Source organism: Oncorhynchus nerka, linkage group LG6, assembly GCF_034236695.1.
Source record: "Oncorhynchus nerka isolate Pitt River linkage group LG6, Oner_Uvic_2.0, whole genome shotgun sequence".
NCBI lineage: Eukaryota > Metazoa > Chordata > Actinopteri > Salmoniformes > Salmonidae > Oncorhynchus > Oncorhynchus nerka.
The window spans coordinates 73,766,322-73,787,206 of NC_088401.1; the positions used below are offsets into that span (position 1 = coordinate 73,766,322).

General features: G+C 44.4%; 1 protein-coding gene across 1 annotated transcript in view; it reads left to right on the forward strand.

Moving 5' to 3' along the window:
• The window catches only part of LOC115122397 (glutamate receptor 1-like), a 141,087-nt gene extending 123,310 nt beyond the window's left edge, over positions 1–17,777 (forward strand). Inside the window, exons 12-14 of the mRNA XM_065019862.1 lie at positions 5,453–5,567; positions 11,095–11,229; positions 13,158–17,777. Of these exons, the coding sequence (XP_064875934.1) occupies positions 5,453–5,567; positions 11,095–11,229; positions 13,158–13,361 (454 nt within the window). The 3' untranslated portion in view covers positions 13,362–17,777. The remainder of the gene's footprint in view (positions 1–5,452; positions 5,568–11,094; positions 11,230–13,157) is intronic.
• The last annotated feature ends 3,108 nt before the right edge of the window (positions 17,778–20,885 follow it).

Below are 20,885 nucleotides of genomic sequence, written 5' to 3' on the forward strand. Positions count from 1 at the left end.
TCCTCTCTTCTCCTCTCGCATCTCTTCTCTCTCCCTTGTTCTCCTCTCTTCTCTCTTTGTTCTCTTCTCCTCTCTTCTCTCTCAGACTGATGTTGTCAGGCTTTATTTGTGAAAAGATTAGAAAAACTGTTTTTTGGGGGGCGGGAGGGGGGCATTATTTGTATTATTATGAATGATTATTTTATAACAGCTAAAGCAGACAACACCCGCCTAACCTCACCTTTCATGACTACAGTCCATGTCGTACATGTATTCTGTTCCAGAAAGATATTGCAGGAGTCATGTGGATCTTTGAATTCAACCCTAATCATCTCAATTTATTTTAATGAGAAGCCTCCTATGGGGAGATTGCATTTATTTTAATGAGAAGCCTCCTATGGGGAGATAAGTCTCCTATTTAGTGTCATTGAATAGTCATTTAGTGGACTTTCTCAGTAGGCTGCCTGCACGAAGTGAAGGTCCCTACTCACAATGAATTTCTTTCTCTCACTTCAATTTCTCTCACTTCAATTTCTCTCTCTCTCTCTCTCTCTCTCTCTCTCTCTCTCTCTCTCTCTCTCTCTCTCTCTCTCTCTCTCTCTCTCACACACACACACACACACACACACACACACACACACACACACACACACACACTGACACACTGAGTGATCGGTGGATCGGTATTCACAGATGTCTGAAATTGACAGAGAAGATAATTACTCAGATAATGTTTTGGAAGGGAGTCTGAGACATTTTCAGACTGAATGGTCTCCTTCATTGAGATGCCATTGTTCTGGCCAGCCACTCAAGATGTGGGCAAATGAAGCCATGACAATTATAAAATGTGTATTTCTTCTCTTTCCGATTCAGAAATGAGTGATGACCCCCTTTTTTGTTTACTGAGGGCTCTGTTCAATCAAATGTGCCTTAGAGGTGTTGCCTGGTGACAGTATCTTTGTTCTCACACAGGGAACGTTCAGAATCTTTAAGCATATACCTGTGAGGGGAGTCTACTGAATATTCTCACGGTGTCTGAAACCCTTCTACACTATTACTTCAGTACAGTCAATATGAGATACGATGCCAGTTTGATTGAATTGATCTCTCAGAATTTCTACATTAACAGCTCTTCATTTGACAGGATCTCTACCGTTGTTATCCTGAAGAATTGTTGTGTTTTGACCTTGTCCTCGCTCCATCCCTGATGTTTACTGTTGTGTTTTGACCCTGTCCTCGCTCCATCCCTGATGTTTACTGTTGTGTTTTGACCCTGTCCTCGCTCCATCCCTGATGTTTACTGTTGTGTTTTGACCCTGTCCTCGCTCCATCCCTGATGTTTACTGGTGTGTTTTGACCCTGTCCTCGCTCCATCCCTGATGTTTACTGTTGTGTTTTGACCCTGTCCTCGCTCCATCCCTGATGTTTACTGTTGTGTTTTGACCTTGTCCTCGCTCCATCCCTGATGTTTACTGTTGTGTTTTGACCTTGTCCTCGCTCCATCCCTGATGTTTACTGTTGTGTTTTGACCCTGTCCTCGCTCCATCCCTGATGTTTACTCTTGTGTTTTGACCTTGTCCTCGCTCCATCCCTGATGTTTACTGTTGTGTTTTGACCCTGTCCTCGCTCCATCCCTGATGTTTACTGTTGTGTTTTGACCCTGTCCTCGCTCCATCCCTGATGTTTACTGTTGTGTTTTGACCCTGTCCTCGCTCCATCCCTGATGTTTACTGTTGTGTTTTGACCTTGTCCTCGCTCCATCCCTGATGTTTACTGGTGTGTTTTGACCCTGTCCTCGCTCCATCCCTGATGTTTACTGTTGTGTTTTGACCCTGGCCTCGCTCCATCCCTGATGTGTTCTGTACAATGTACTGTTCTCGGGTGGGTCTGCTACAGCCTTGATAACTCAAGTGGTATGTTATCTCCCCAACACAGCTGCACTAGGTGTGAGATAATAACTATTATACAATCTATATTTGCTGGTAGTCTACATCTTTTATGGTATGGATTAACAAATTACATTTGTAAAATGAAGCTGAAGCCCTTTGCTGTTCGACAAGATATATAAGTAATATACTCTATATTAAGCATTTAGAATGTCCAAACTCAAGATCAACTCTGCTCCATAGTATATTCACTCCATATATCGCCATAGGCTTAGCCAAGCAGGTGGTGTAATCTAGCGATTCGAAAAGCTGTTCGACAAGTGGCTTGATTCTAGAAATACTGTAACATACTTCTTAAGTTACGAAGGCTGTTGGGAAAATCCACTCCTGTTTTAACCCCATTCCTGCCTTATATCGGCATCCCACCACCAAGCCCTCTGCCACCTCATCTACTAGACCTCTAAACCACCACCAAGCCCTCTGCCACCTCATCTACTAGACCTCTAAACCACCACCAAGCCCTCTGCCACCTCATCTACTAGACCTCTAAACCACCACCAAGCCCTCTGCCACCTCATCTACTAGACCTCTAAACCACCACCAAGCCCTCTGCCACCTCATCTACTAGACCTCTAAACCACCACCAAGCCCTCTGCCACCTCATCTACTAGACCTCTAAACCACCACCAAGCCCTCTGCCACCTCATCTACTCGACCTCTAACCTCTAACCCAGCACCAAGCACTCTGCCGCCTCATTTACTCGACCTCTAACCTCTAACCCACCACCAAGCCCTCTGCCGCCTCATCTACTCCACCTCTAACCTCTAACCCACCACCAAGCACTCTGCTGCTTCATCTACTCGACCTCTAACCTCTAACCCACCACCAAGCACTCTGCCACCTCATTTACTCGACCTCTAACCTTTAACCCACCACCAAGCACTCTGCTGCTTCATCTACTCGACCTCTAACCTCTAACCCACCACCAAGCACTCTGCTGCTTCATCTACTCGACCTCTAACCTCTAACACACTACCAAGCACTCTGCTGCTTCATCTACTCGACCTCTAACCTCTAACCCACCACCAAGCACTCTGCTGCTTCATCTACTCGACCTCTAACCTCTAACACACTACCAAGCACTCTGCTGCTTCATCTACTCGACCTCTAACCTCTAACCCACCACCAAGCACTCTGCCACCTCATTTACTCGACCTCTAACCTTTAACCCACCACCAAGCACTCTGCTGCTTCATCTACTCGACCTCTAACCTCTAACCCACCACCAAGCACTCTGCCACCTCATTTACTCGACCTCTAACCTTTAACCCACCACCAAGCACTCTGCTGCTTCATCTACTCGACCTCTAACCTCTAACCCACCACCAAGCACTCTGCTGCTTCATCTACTCGACCTCTAACCTCTAACACACTACCAAGCACTCTGCTGCTTCATCTACTCGACCTCTAACCTCTAACCCACCACCAAACACTCTGCTGCTTCATCTACTCGACCTCTAACCTCTAACACACTACCATGCACTCTGCTGCTTCATCTACTCGACCTCTAACCTCTAACCCACCACCAAGCACTCTGCCACCTCATTTACTCGACCTCTAACCTTTAACCCACCACCAAGCACTCTGCTGCTTCATCTACTCGACCTCTAACCTCTAACCCACCACCATGCACTCTGCCGCCTCATCTACTCGACCTCTAACCCACCAACATTATTATATACTGTACTTGAACACATAAACATCCATGTCTAGAGAGAGGGAGAGAGAGATAGAGAGAGAGAGAGAGAGAGAGAGAGAGAGAGAGAGAGAGAGATGTGCTATAGATATGGATGTGGTAGTTGAGTTTGCTGAGCTAGTTGGTGGTCTTCTTTCTATCCTAGAGTCAATTATCAGCTAAGGAAGGAGTAAGAGAAACTCTAAATTGAATTTTGACACTCAACAATTAAGCATATTTGTATGAAGTGAATGGAACTGTGATAGTTCTCCATTTTCATAGTGGAAACATTGAAAGGACATGAGCATCTACAGACAGACAGGTAGGCTTCCAAATCTGAAGCATCTCTCCATGATATCTGCTCTCTCCCTCCTCTAAGAAGCCCTGTCCTCTATGTGGTTAAACCTGACTCAAGTATGGCCAGCAAGCATTTCTGTCCATTGAGATATATAAGTAATTTACTGTATATCAAGCATTTAGAATGTCCAAACAAACTCAAGATCAACTCTGCTCCATAGTATATTCACTCCATATATCGCCATAGGCTTAGCCAAGCAGGTGGTGTAATCTAGCGATTCAACATTCATAATCATAACCAGTGTACAGACTACTTACCTCCCTGTCCATATACTCTTTCAAATGCTAACCCAGTTATCATTATTAAAATATAGCTCCAACATTTTCATAATCACTCAGTCTATAAATACATATTTATATACCTGTCCATAATATACAGTACTATTTCCTAACCCAGGAAAACTGACCCAGTTATGATTGTATCTATTATCGTTCTAAAGAAACCCTGTTAACCTGGCCGTGTTAAAACTGAACGAGCAAGGCCTGTTGGACAAACTGAAAAACAAATGGTGGTACGACAAGGGCGAGTGTGGCAGCGGGGGCGGGGACTCCAAGGTCAGAACCCTGTTTCAACCAACCACGCTGATCCACCAGGGGGGTAACCGGCCAATCACAAAGCTGCTCAGACACTCTGGATGGCAACACTTCCTGACAACTCTGTATGGTGGGTGAAGGGTGGGGGAGGGATTAAAACACGAGAGACACATGATATTTTATCTCTTCCTAGCCATGGATAGGTCTATGGCCCAGACTTCAACATAAAGGGTAACAAGTGCTTCAACTCTGTGTGTAGGGGCCAACTTAAAACTACAGAGTGACATCATGCTCTCTCTCTAGCCAAGATAACCTACTCTTGTCCTTCTGGGAGGAGGGTGTCTGGAATTGGCACAGTTTGTATTTTGCCCTGTTCTCATGAATAAGTAAGGATAGCATGCATTCATGCGTAGGATCCCTGTCAAGCTGATACACTGAAGACTTCACACACACACACACACACACACACACACACACACACAAAGAACAGAATTGTTTTTTTTTGTATCTCTGTCCCCAAGTACCTCCTACTACCAAGATGCTCCTACAGTTTTTAAAGGGGAATAGACTCCAGAATCAGAATATTTTCTGACGTGTTGTGTTCCGTAACAGAGGGTTCACAGCTGGTGTGCCGGTTACCCAAAGTGATACAGTAATACACATCTACTACCGTACAGTACAGTAGGGAGAGATGGAGTATTAACACATATCACTTTGACTCTGATGTACATGTGTGTTCCTGATGATGTTCCTGTTTACTTTATGTATTTGCCTGTGAGTGAACGTGTGTGTGAGGTTTCCAACTTCTAACCAGTGACACAGCTAAATTGCAGTAAACCTTGATGCGTAGATGTGGTATATGATTGGACATGTTCTGAATGACTGACATAAGATAACATATGTTATGCTATGTTATTTATGTTATGGCCCTGCCCTGTCCTGGGTGTGGTGTACATGCAGGATCCCGGTAAACCTAGCCGTGTTGAAGCTCAATGAGCAGGCCGTCTTAGACAAACTAAAGAACAAATGGTGGTACGATAAAGGAGAGTGTGGCAGCAACGACTCCGGACGCAAGGTCAGTCACACACTATAACTCAGTCCTTATACCCCCAAACACACCCGCATAAAACCCCTGATCCTAGACCAGTCCTTATACACCAAACACTCCTCACATCCTTGTCAAAACCCCTGATCCTAGACCAGTCCTTAAACCCTAAACACTCCTCACATCCTTGTCAAAACCCCTGATCCTAGACCGTCCTTATACAACAAACACTCCTCACATCCTCCTCAAAACCCCTGATCCTAGACCAGTCCTTATACCCCAAACACTCCTCACATCCTCCTCAAATCCCCTGATCCAAGACCAGTCTGAAACTACAGAAGCCCTGTAAAGTCTGTTCCCAGACCAGCCCTGATATCTCAAACTATCGCTCTCAGTTTACTACTTAGACATGCCACTGGTTCTCATTAGTATAGTGACTGAGATTGGTGGACTCGAAATCCATTTCTCTCTCTCTCTTTCTCTCTCTGGGAGCCAATCACTGTTCTCTCTCTCTCTCCCCACACTGATGTTCTCTCCATAATGAGGCCAATGAGTGAATTAACTACTAACCTTGATGGTTGAGGTGAAACAGTGGGGTTTACGGTCGTTAAATCAAATAACATTGTAAACATGCTAGAGGTCATATGGTGTTATACCCAATAACATATGCTGCCTGCTCCTTGTTGCAGAACATCAGCCACATACAGTGCCTTGCAAAATGATTCACCCCCCTTGGCGTTTGTCCTATTTTGTTGCATTACAACCTGTAATTGAAATGGACATACACAAAATAGTCCAAATTGGCGAAGTGAATTTTTTTTTTTTTTTATTAAAAAAAGAACAAGTGGTACGTGTATATGTATTCACCCCCTTTGCTATGAATTCCCTAACTAAGATCTGGTCACATAATTAGTCAAATAAAGTCCACCTGTGTGCAATCTAAGTGTCACATGATCTGTCACATGATCTCAGTATATATACACCTGTTCTGAAAGGCCCCAGAGTCTGCAACGCCACTAAGCAAGGGACACCACCAAGCAAGCGGCACTATAAAGACCAAGGAGCTCTCCAAACAGGTCAGGGACAAAGTTGTGGAGAATCAGATCAGGGTTAGGTTATAAAAAAAATATCCAAATCCTACAGAGCACCATTAAATCCATTATAAAAATGTTTAGCAAATATTGTACCACAACAACCCTGCCAAGAGAGGGCTGCTCACAAAAACTCCTGGACCAGGCAAGGAGGGCATTAATCAGAAGGCAACAAAGAGACCAAAGATAACCCTGAAGTAGCTGCAAAGCCCCACAGCGGAGATTGGAGTATCTGTCCATAGGACCACTTTAAGTCATACACTCCACCGAGCTGGGCTTTACAGAAGAGTGGCCAGAAAAAAATAAGCAAACATGTTTGGTGTTCGCCAAAAGGAATTTGGGATACTCCCCAAACATATGGAAGAAGGTACTCTGGTCAGATGAGACTAAAATCGAGGTTTTTGGCCATATGCTACGTCTGACGCAAACCCAACAACTCTCATCACCCCGAGAACACCATCCCCACAGTAAAGCATGGTGGTGGCAGAATAATTCTGTGGGGATGTTTTTCATCAGCAGGGACTGGGAAACTGGTCAGAATTGAAGGAATGATGGATGGCACTAAATAAAGGGAAATTCTTGAGGCAAACCTGTTTCAGTCTTCCGGAGATTTGAGACCGGGACAGAGGTTCACCTTCCAGCAGGAAAATAACCCTAAGCATACTGCTAAAGCGACACTCGAGTGGTTTAAGGGGAAAAATTTAAATGTCTTGGAATGGTCTAGTCAAAGCCCAGACCTCAATCCAATTGAGAATCTGTGGTATGACTTAAAGATTGCTGTACACCAGCGGAACCCATCCAACTTGAAGGAGCTGGAGCAGTTTTGCCTTGAAGAATGGGCAAAAATCCCAGTGGCTAGATGTGCCAAGCTTATAGAGACATATCCCAAGAGACTTGCAGCTGTAATTGCTGCAAAAGGTGACTCCACAATGTATTGACTTTGGGGGGGGTGAAGAGTTATGCACACTCAAGTTTTCCGTTTTTCTTGTCTTATTTCTTGTTTGTTTCACAATAAAAAAAAGATTTTGCATCTTCAAAGTGTTAGGCATGTTGTGTAAATCAAATGATACAAACCCCCCAAAAATCTATTTTAAGTCAAGGTTGTAAGGCAACAAAATAGGAAAAATGCCAAGGGGGGTGAATACTTACGCAAGCCACTGTACGCAGTACCTCTAAGCAATACAATTAGGCATGTGTGTTCTTTGAAGAGAGCGTAAAATTCACTGTTTATTTCCCTCGACTCATCTGTGAGGTTGTTTTGCAGTGATGTAAAGCTAAGGTATGATGGTGATCATGCTGATATAGCCATGGTAATACAGGAGGGAAATCACAGGCATCCCTCATGTAAGAGAGGCAGTGCTACATCATGCTGAAGTACATCATTGTAAAGTGCACTCTGCTGATTTTGCCAATATAAACCCAAGGGAATAGAAACATACAGAGTAATATCACATAGCTGTTGTCAGAGTGGTCTCTGAAAGCAGACAGGCAGAGAAGAAAACAAAGAACAGAGCCCCAAGGACCTAGAATCTACAAAAACCACGATGGGACTGAGTTTTGTTTGAAATGGCAACCTAATTCTTTATACAGTGCACTTGGTGTGGAGAGAGAGAGAGAGAGAGAGAGAGAGAGAGAGAGAGAGTGTGTGATTTTGATTTGACCTGACGAACCCTGTGAAAGGCTCAGACCACTTTTAACCCCTGACCCCTGTCTCCTAACATGACCCGGCCCTGAAACACCCCAAAACGTCCTCTCCACACCAGCCTGCCTGGTCTGGCTCTATCCTCTCCGGTGTGAGAGGTACACCCCACCCCCAAAAAACATATGAAAGCTACAGATACTATTCAGACTTGCAACCCCTTAGCCTCGCGAGCCTGCCTGTTCCTGCAAGCATACATAATTGATTAAGCTTGCGAGGCTAGCAACCCCATATACCCAACATAACCCTAAACCCTAAATCAGGGAGTTTGATAATAATCCGATTGTCTTAATCCTGCATGGTTTCTCACCGCTGAGAATGAAGCAACGGCCTCAAACCTCCTCAACCCACAACCCCAGAATGATAACCAGAGTTTATCTGTTAGAAATAGAGAATAAATATACTTTAATGTTCTGGATGGATATACAGTGGGGCAAAGAAGTATTTAGTCAGCCACCAATTGTGCAAGTTCTCCCACTTAAAAAGACGAGAGAGGCCTGTAATTTTCATCATAGGTACACTTCAACTATGACAGACAAAATGAGAAAGAAAATCCAGAAAATCACATTGTAGGATTTTTAATGAATTTATTAGCAAATTATGGTGGAAAATAAGTATTTGATCAATAACAAAAGTTTATCTCAATACTTTGTTATATACCCTTTGTTGGCAATGACAGAGGTCAAACGTTTTCTGTAAGTCTTCACAAGGTTTTCATACACTGTTGCTGGTATTTTGGCCCATTCCTCCATGTAGATCTCCTCTAGAGCAGTGATGTTTTGGGGCTGTTGCTGGGCAACACAGACTTTCAACTCCCTCCAAAGATTTTCTATGGGGTTGAGATCTGGAGACTGGCTAGGCCACTCCAGGACCTTGAAATGCTTCTTACGAAGCCACTCCTTCGTTGCCCGGGCGGTGTGTTTGGGATCATTGTCATGCTGAAAGACACAGCCACGTTTCATCTTCAATGCCCTTGCTGATGGAAGGAGGTTTTCACTCAACATCTCACGATACATGGCCCCAATCATTCTTTCCTTTAAACGGATCAGTCGTCCTGTTCCCTTTGCAGAAAAACAGCCCCAAAGCATGATGTTTCCACCCCCATGCTTCACGGTAGGCATGGTGTTCTTTGGATGCAACTCAGCATTCTTTGCCCTCCAAACACGACGAGTTGAGTTTTTACCAAAAATGTATATTTTGGATTCATCTGACCATATGACATTCTCCAATCTTCTTCTGGATCCTCCAAATGCTCTCTAGCAAACTTCAGACGGGCCTGGACATGTACTGGCTTAAGCAGGGGGACACGTCTGGCACTGCAGGATTTGAGTCCCTGGCGGCGTAGTGTGTTACTGATGGTAGGCTTTGTTACTTTGGTCCCAGCTCTCTGCAGCTCATTCACTAGGTCCCCTCGTGTGGTTCTGGGATTTTTGCTCACCGCTCTTGTGATCATTTTGACCCCACGGGGTGAGATCTTGCGTGGAGCCCCAGATCGAGGGAGATTATCAGTGGTCTTGTATGTCTTCCATTTCCTAATAATTGCTCCCACAGTTGATTTCTTCAAACCAAGCTGCTTACCTATTGCAGATTCAGTCTTCCCAGCCTGGTGCAAGTCTACAATTTTGTTTCTGGTGTCCTTTGACAGCTCTTTGGTCTTGGCCATAGTGGAGTTTGGAGTGTGACTGTTTGAGGTTGTGGACAGGTGTCTTTTATACTGTCTTTTAACAAGTTCAAACAGGTGCCATTAATACAGGTAACTAGTGGAGGACAGAGGAGCCTCTTAAAGAAGAAGTTACAGGTCTGTGAGAGCCAGAAATCTTGCTTGTTTGTAGGTGACCAAATACTTATTTTCCACCATAATTTGCAAATAAATTCATTAAAAATCCTACAATGTGATTTTCTGGATTTTATTTCCCATTTTGTCTGTCATAGTTGAAGTGTGTACCTAGGATTAACATTACAGGCCTCTCTCATCTTTCTAAGTGGGAGCACTTGCACAATTGGTGGCTGACTAAATACTTTTTTGCCCCACTCTATACTGTAGATCAACAGGATAATGGGCCATCCCGCAATATGTTGGTTAAAGTGAATTTAGATTCTCTGCCTGTTAAATTAATGCTGCATGAATGCATGGATCTAATGAGGATTTGACTCAAGTTTTATTGTATTGAAAAACACACTTGATCTAAACCCCCCTCAGAAATGAAGAAAGGAAATGTATATGAAGTTAGACAAGTTATTCAAGTACTATGTGTGTGTCTGAGTGCAGAGTGTGTGGGCTAGTTACTATGTCAAGTTAGTTTCAAACAATAGTTAGTTTAAGTATTTTAAATAGCTTCTTAATGAAACCAGTGTGTAATATCAGTAGTATGAAGTTGCATGTGTTGTTTAGTGAGTATTATGTTGTCTACCTGTATTTTGTTTGGGCTAGTTAATTAAGCAGGTCATAACTGTAATGTGTTTTCTGGGAGTCCTGACACGTGTATTTCTCTGTGTGTGTGTGTGTGTGTGTGTGTGTGTGTGTGTGTGTGTGTGTGTGTGTGTGTGTGAGTGTGTGAGTGTGTGTGTATTGGATTATCTCTATGTGCATGCTGCTTTTGTGGGGGGGTTTTTTGTATGCAAAGTGGCTTTAGTATGTGTTTCTGTGTTTGTCCATAATTTCTACTATGGTGTTTGTATATAAGGTGTTTGTATCTATGGTGTCAGTGTGTATGTAATGTATGTATGTCCCCTCCCCTCACTCCTCCTCACCGCATCCCCCCACCAGGATAAGACGAGTGCGTTGAGCCTGAGCAACGTGGCCGGAGTGTTCTACATTCTGATTGGAGGGCTGGGCCTGGCCATGCTGGTGGCGTTGGTGGAGTTCTGCTACAAGTCGCGAACCGAGTCTCAGAGAATGAAGGTGTCCACCGCGCGAGCCGCCGCTGCATCCGCCGCTCAGACCTTTCAGTGCTCAGCCTTAGACACAGGGGGCGCTACCGCTCCTTACACAGAGCTGCAGAGCTACGGCCTGTACTCCAACAACACTGTTAAGATATAGGAGAGAGAGAGAGAACAGAGGACATGGGGTAGGAAACTGTGATACCATGACGATGATGATTGATGATGATGATGTTGATATCATCTGCCTCTTCTTCCTCCTCCTCTTCCTCACCCCTCCCTCCCTCCAGCCATCTAACCGTGTGATCACAGTAGACCCACCTGTAGCACCTCACTGCTTCTCAACCGCAACACAACGTCTCTACCTCTGTACCTTGTTACCCTTTAACCTCTGTCTGTCTCTTTCTCTACCTGTCTCTGTCCCCACAATCTTTCTCTCTACCTGTCTCTGTCCCCAATCTTTCTCTCTACCTGTCTCTGTCCCCAATCTTTCTCTCTACCTGTCTCTGTCCCCAATCTTTCTCTCTACCTGTCTCTGTCCCCAATCTTTCTCCCTTTACCTCCCTCCTCTGCTGACTCTATATGTTGTAGTGCAGGTCCATTGTAGTAGCATCCTATATATGTTGCCACCCACTATGAGGCTAAACTGCTGTAACAGAGATGATGAACAGAGATGATAGATTCTATGATGTGCCTCTCTGTCAAATCAGCTGTTTGGACAGATAACCCAGGCTTACAACTAAAGGCTGACATGTGGTAATGAACAATAGGTTGACTGACACTAGTTATATAATTACAACCTGGAAGCAGCTCTAGAAGCCCACACACACACACACACACACTGCTTTCGAGAACCAACCAATTATAGTATTGCAGCCTAATTCTTCCCACATGCTCAGGTTTCACTGGAATTAAATCAGAGGACAGTGAGGTGCTAGTGTGACACACACACACACACACACACACAGGCATTACATAAACACACACACCCACACACACACACACACACACACACACACACACACACACACACACAGGCATTACACAAACACACACACACAGGCATTACACAAACACACACACACACACACACACAGGCATTACACAAACACACACACACACACGCACACACACACACACACACACAGGCATTACACAAACACACACACACACACACACCATTAGCTCCACTTTCAGCCCCATTGGCTTGTGTTGTATTAGACTGTAGCTCAGAGCAATAAGGCCAAAGAGAGAAAGGGTTTAGCTGCCTTCTCCTCCTTCCTCCCAAATTGGGAGTGTGATGCGTGTCGGCTATAACAGTCAGTAACAGTCAGTAGCTATATGAAGACCATAAAAGATAACACTCTGAGTCTCAAATGGCACCCTATACTCTACATAGTGTTCTACTTTTGACCAGAGCCCATAGGGTGCACACTATAGAGAATAGGATGCCATTTGGAACGTATCCATTTTCTGCCAACCACTTACCTTCATAATAGAGACATAATTGTTTCTATCCTATTCATATATGCCTGTATCCAGTTACACATTCATTCACATAACTAATGTTGTTAATATATCCCAGTATTCCTGTAGACAAATCAAATACAAGGGGATCAAATGGAGGGCTGTTGATTCAATAAAGTTGAAACGTCTGCGAATTACAAGACACACGATATAATACAATATTATTCTACTGTATTATAATACTATGATATTGTAATATTTTATTATATTATTGTTATATTACACCAGCCTATCCTCTTGTCTTTGTTAGAGTCTAAATCCCCAGGAGATACGTACACTATTTACATGGTAGAGCTAACCTCTGATTAGATGACCAGTATTACTGGGAGCCCATAGACAGGATGTATGCATGTCTGTGACTGTCATGTTGTCTTGGTGTCCAACTCTGTTCCCCTCTTCTCTCTCTCTCTCTGTTATCTGTAGCAGAACATCAACGACGCCATGCACTGCTCCTCCATGACCAGAATGAGTGGGAACGGGAACGGGAATGGGGGAGGAGGAGGAATAGGTGGAGCAGGTGGAGGAGAGAACGGACGCATCCTAACTCACGACTTCCCCAAAACAGTCCAGACTCTCCCCTGCATGAGCCACAACGCCAGCATGGGGCTCAGCGCCTCTGGCATGTAATCACATGACCTGGCACAAGGGGCTGAGCAGGAGACTGACTCATAGACCTTACAAAGATGACCACATTAATGGTGACATTGACCTTATGAACATGGCCGTCTTTCTGACACTTTGTTTATGTGGTGGCTGCGTGATGTGTGTCCGAGACAGACTTCAATACTTCTGCCAGAAACCCCATTCTGAAATCACTCATTACAAACAAACAGGGGAAACATGTAGATGGAGAATAAAAATGAAAATAAAAGAAGATGAGGAACATGTTGCTACAAAAAGGAGCCATTGTTGGGCCGAGATGTTTTTTTTTCTTTTATTCAGATTTTTTGAAACAAGGTGTTAATTTCTGTGTAAAAAAAGAGAGAACTATCCAGTAAATGCCTCCTGACCTGCACTGAGATGACCTTCTCTGCCCTGCCTTGGGCTGACTTTCTCTGCCCTGCCCTGACTTTCTCTGCCCTGCCCTGAGATGACCTTCTCTGCCCTGTCTTGAGATAACCTTCTATGCCCTGCCCTGGGCTGACTCTCTCTGCCCTGCCCCGAGCTAACCTACTCTGCCCTGACCTGCCTTTCTCTGCCCTACCCTGCCCTGAGCTGACCGGCCCTGAGATGACTTTATCTGCCTTGCCCTGAGCTAACCGTCTCTGCCCTTCTCTGCCCTACCCTGACCTTCTCTGCCCTACCCTGATCTTCTATTCCCTACCCTGACCTTCTCTGCCCTACCCTGACCTTCTCTCCCCTACCCTGACCTTCGTTGCCCTACCCTGACCTTCTCTGCCCTACCCGACCTTCTCTTCCCTACCCTGACCTTCTCTTCCCTACCCTGACCTTCTCTGCCCTGGACCGACATTCTCTGCCCTACCCTGACTTTCTCTGCCATACCCTAACCTTCTCTGCCATGCCCTGACCTTCTCTCCCCCACCCTGACCTTCTCTGCCCTGGACCGACCTTCTCTGCCCTACCCTGACTTTCTCTGCCATACCCTAACCTTCTCTGCCATGCCCTGATCTTTTCTCCCCCACCCTGACCTTCTCTGCCCTGGGACGACTTTCGGTGCCCCACCCTGACCTTCTCTGCCCTACCCTGACCTTCTCTGCCCTACCCTGTCCTTCTCTGCCCTGGGACGACCTTCTCTGCCCTACCCTGACCTTCTCTGCCCTACCCTGACCTTCTCTGCCCTGGGGTGACCTTCGGTGCCCTACCCCGACCTTCTCTGCCCTACCCTGACCTTCTCTGCCCTACCTTGACCTTCTCTGCCCTACCCTGACCTTCTCTGCCCTACACTGAGCTGTGGCCGTTCTATTGACTACTGTTAGTCTGTCTGTTTGTCTGTAATATCTCAGTTCGCTACCTACTCTCTCTGACCATTTACTTAGTGCAGACGGATCACAAAATAGGATTTGTTTTTGTCTTTGCACAGTTAAAACACAATAATGATAATAATGCTGATTGACTATTAAGATGATTTGATATTTGTGTGTCTTTGGTTTCTCTCGTGTGTGTTTTTGGACACAGTTACACACGCTATGTTGGAAAGGCATCATGAACTGGAACACAAGCAATTCAAGCACCAATGCAGTATTATAATACAGACGTAAATAATCATGCACAGAGCTCAGTCATTCCTTGCCTCCCTGAACCATCTGCTGACAGTCATTCCTACAGAGATACTACCATACCACTGAACCCACAATACCACTGAACCCACCATACGGCTGAACCCACCATACCACTGAACCCACCATACGGCTGAACCCACCATACCACTGAACCCACAATACCACTGAACCAACAATACCACTGAACCCACAATACCACTGAACCCACCAGACGGCTGAACCCACCATACCACTGAACCCACCATACGGCTGAACCCACCATACCACTGAACCCACAATACCACTGAACCCACAATACCACTGAACCCACAATACCACTGAACCCACCATACGGCTGAACCCACCATACCACTGAACCCACCATACGGCTGAACCCACCATACCACTGAACCCACCATACCACTGAACCCACAATACCACTGAACCCACCATACCACTGAACCCACAATACCACTGAACCCACCATACGGCTGAACCCACCATACCACTGAACCCACCATACGGCTGAACCCACCATACCACTGAACCCACCATACGGCTGAACCCACCATACCACTGAACCCACCATACAACTGAACCCACAATACCACTGAACCCACCATACCACTGAACCCACAATACCACTGAACCCACCATACGGCTGAACCCACCATACCACTGAACCCACCATACGGCTGAACCCACCATACCACTGAACCCACAATACCACTGAACCCACCATACCACTGAACCCACAATACCACTGAACCCACCATACCACTGAACCCACCATACGGCTGAACCCACCATACCACTGAACCCACAATACCACTGAACCCACCATACCACTGAACCCACCATACCACTGAACCCACCATACCACTAAACACACCATGCCACAGAACACACCATGCCACTGAACCCACCATGCCACTGAACCCACCATACCACTGAACATACCATCCCACTGAACACACCATAGTACTGAACCCACCATACCACTGAACCCACCATACCACTGAACATACCATCCCACTGAACACACCATAGTACTGAACCCACCATACCACTGAACCCACCATACCACTGAACTCACCATACCACTGAATCCACCATACCACTGAACATACCATACCACTGAACACACCATACCACTGAACCCACCATACCACTGAACTCACCATACCACTGAACCCACCATACCACTGAACATACCATACCACTGAACACACCATAGTACTGAACTCACCATACCACTGAACCCACCATACCACTGAACATACCATACCACTGAACTCACCATACCACTGAACCCACCATACCACTGAACATACCATACCACTGAACACACCATAGTACTGAACCCACCATACCACTGAACCCACCATACCACTGAACACACCATGCCACTAAACACACACACACATACACTGTTACTTTATCAAACTCCCCAGAATGATTGCTGTGGCTGGAAGAGAGGAAGTATTGACAGACATGGTCAGAACTTGACGAAGTACCACAGATTAACACCATTGATTTCTTCAGTGGCTCTGCTACATTATTTTATAGAGAGAGAGTAGCCATTTTGGAACACGGCCTAGCTGACAGAGGAAGGGGGCGTGACTTACACACAAACCCCTGTTGATTTACACGTTCACAGTCAATCAGCTGTTGGCAATCGTTAATGGAAACCATGGAAACGGTGGCTACCACCACAGCAACCCATCTTGTCTCTCTCTCTCTCTCTCTCAGTAGTTTGATATTTTATGACGGAGGTTGTTCAGTATGGTTTGATGTGTAGGTCATTGTACGTGTTGCTGTAGCCTATAGGGCTGTCAGCAGAGAGAAGCCTCGTTAGGATACTGGAATCAGAGTCAGAGACAGCCTGCCTACAGCTACAAAGGGAACATTTACTAGCTAAAGTCTCCAGCTCTGCTCTGTTTGTGTGGGTCTCTGCCATAAAGAGAGCGTTCAACACTGACTAACTGTGTCAGACTGTTTTTCTGCCACAACCAGGGTGTTGGATCCAGTGCTAAACGTGGAACAATCTTAAACTCTTGAACATGTTTGACAGTGAAGACAGATACTGGGCAGAGATAGACTCCTTACATCAAATATACTGTATCTCATCTCTCCATCCACTATGTATATAAAAGGGTTGATTCTCCTGCAGTGAAACTTGTTCTTTCCTTCTCTGACCCAATCAGCCTCTCCGTACCTGACTGATGCTTCTGTTCTTCTTCTCCTCTATTTCTTTGGTGTTGTATTGACGAAGGCGCAGCACAACGCGAGTCCTTGGCGGATGGTTTGTCTCATAGAAGGAGAGGTTTTATAAGCCCTAACAGATTTTTAAAAAGACATTCAATGTTTGTATCGTATGGAGAGTTTGAGAGCTGCAAAAAACATTGAAAAGGTGTAGGAAAAACAGATGTTGAATAGTGGGTAGACAATAATGTTTTAAGTTTGACTTTTAATTGGTTGTCAATATTATTTGGATTTAACATTTGAATAAAAGGGATGTTCATTTGGTGTTTTCAAGACCGAACATCATTTGACTTTTCTTCTTAATTTGTTCTTTTTTTCAAAGTATTTTAATACCAGGATATAAAGTGATTATTTAGTTTGTTCACCTGAAAACCTCACAGTACAGTTGTTTTTCTATACATCACTAGTGAAAGATGTTGCTGAATAAAACATTTATAAAATACATGGAGATCATTCATGAATCTAAAAAAAGATGGAAATAAACTTTTGAGAAATAAACGTTTTCTAACCAAAGTGTCTCTGAAGAAAGTCATCATGCTTTTTGTAACAGAATAAAGGAATAAACTATGTGAATATGTTTGTTACTTAATTTCAAACATTATACCCCATATACACAGAGTGGACACAACATTATACCCCATATACACAGAGTGGACACAACATTACACCCCATATACACAGAGTGGACACAACATTACACCCCATATACACAGAGTGGACACAACATTACACCCCATATACACAGAGTGGACACAACATTACACCCCATATACACAGAGTGGACACAACATTACACCCCATATACACAGAGTGGACACAACATTACACCCCATATACACAGAGTGGACACAACATTACACCCCATATACACAGAGTGGACACAACATTACACCCCATATACACAGAGTGGACACAACATTACACCCCATATACACAGAGTGGACACAACATTACACCCCATATACACAGAGTGGACACAACATTACACCCCATATACACAGAGTGGACACAACATTACACCCCATATACACAGAGTGGACACAACATTATACCCCATATACACAGAGTGGACACAACATTACACCCCATATACACAGAGTGGACACAACATTATACCCCATATACACAGAGTGGACACAACATTACACCCCATATACACAGAGTGGACACAACATTATACCCCATATACACAGAGTGGACACAACATTACACCCCATATACACAGAGTGGACACAACATTACACCCCATATACACAGAGTGGACACAACATTACACCCCATATACACAGAGTGGACACAACATTACACCCCATATACACAGAGTGGACACAACATTACACCCCATATACACAGAGTGGACACAACATTATACCCCATATACACAGAGTGGACACAACATTACACCCCATATACACAGAGTGGACACAACATTATACCCCATATACACAGAGTGGACACAACATTACACCCCATATACACAGAGTGGACACAACATTATACCCCATATACACAGAGTGGACACAACATTACACCCCATATACACAGAGTGGACACAACATTATACCCCATATACACAGAGTGGACACAACATTACACCCCATATACACAGAGTGGACACAACATTATACCCCATATACACAGAGTGGACATAACATTACACCCCATATACACAGAGTGGACACAACATTATACCCCATATACACAGAGTGGACACAACATTACACCCCATATACACAGAGTGGACACAACATTATACCCCATATACACAGAGTGGACACAACATTACACCCCATATACACAGAGTGGACACAACATTACACCCCATATACACAGAGTGAGTGGACACAACATTATACCCCATATACACAGAGTGAGTGGACACAACATTATACCCCATATACACAGAGTGGACACAACATTATACCCCATATACACAGAGTGGACACAACATTACACCCCATATACACAGAGTGGACACACCATTATACCCCATATACACAGAGTGGACACAACATTACACCCCATATACACAGAGTGAGTGGACACAACATTATACCCCATATACACAGAGTGAGTGGACACAACATTAAACCCCATATACACAGAGTGGACACAACATTACACCCCATATACACAGAGTGAGTGGACACAACATTATACCCCATATACACAGAGTGAGTGGACACAACATTATACCCCATATACACAGAGTGAGTGGACACAACATTATACCCCATATACACAGAGTGGACACAACATTATACCCCATATACACAGAGTGAGTGGACACAACATTACACCCCATATACACAGAGTGGACACAACATTACACCCCATATACACAGAGTGGACACAACATTACACCCCATATACACAGAGTGGACACAACATTATACCCCATATACACAGAGTGGACACAACATTACACCCCATATACACAGAGTGGACACAACATTATACCCCATATACACAGAGTGGACACAACATTACACCCCATATACACAGAGTGGACACAACATTACACCCCATATACACAGAGTGGACACAACATTACACCCCATATACACAGAGTGGACACAACATTACACCCCATATACACAGAGTGGACACAACATTACACCCCATATACACAGAGTGGACACAACATTATACCCCATATACACAGAGTGGACACAACATTATACCCCATATACACAGAGTGGACACAACATTACACCCCATATACACAGAGTGGACACAACATTATACCCCATATACACAGAGTGAGTGGACACAACATTACACCCCATATACACAGAGTGGACACAACATTATACCCCATATACACAGAGTGGACACAACATTATACCCCATATACACAGAGTGGACACAACATTATACCCCATATACACAGAGTGGACACAACATTACACCCCATATACACAGAGTGGACACAACATTATACCCCATATACACAGAGTGGACACAACATTACACCCCATATACACAGAGTGGACACAACATTACACCCCATATACACAGAGTGAGTGGACACAACATTATACCCCATATACACAGAGTGAGTGGACACAACATTATACCCCATATACACAGAGTGGACACAACATTATACCCCATATACACAGAGTGGACACAACATTACACCCCATATACACAGAGTGGACACACCATTATACCCCATATACACAGAGTGGACACAACATTACACCCCATATACACAGAGTGAGTGGACACAACATTATACCCCATATACACAGAGTGAGTGGACACAACATTAAACCCCATATACACAGAGTGGACACAACATTACACCCCATATACACAGAGTGAGTGGACACAACATTATACCCCATATACACAGAGTGAGTGGACACAACATTATACCCCATATACACAGAGTGAGTGGACACAACATTATACCCCATATACACAGAGTGGACACAACATTACACCCCATATACACAGAGTGAGTGGACACAACATTATACCCCATATACACAGAGTGAGTGGACACAACATTATACCCCATATACACAGAGTGGACACAACATTATACCCCATATACACAGAGTGGACACAACATTATACCCCATATACACAGAGTGAGTGGACACAACATTATACCCCATATACACAGAGTGGACACAACATTATACCCCATATACAC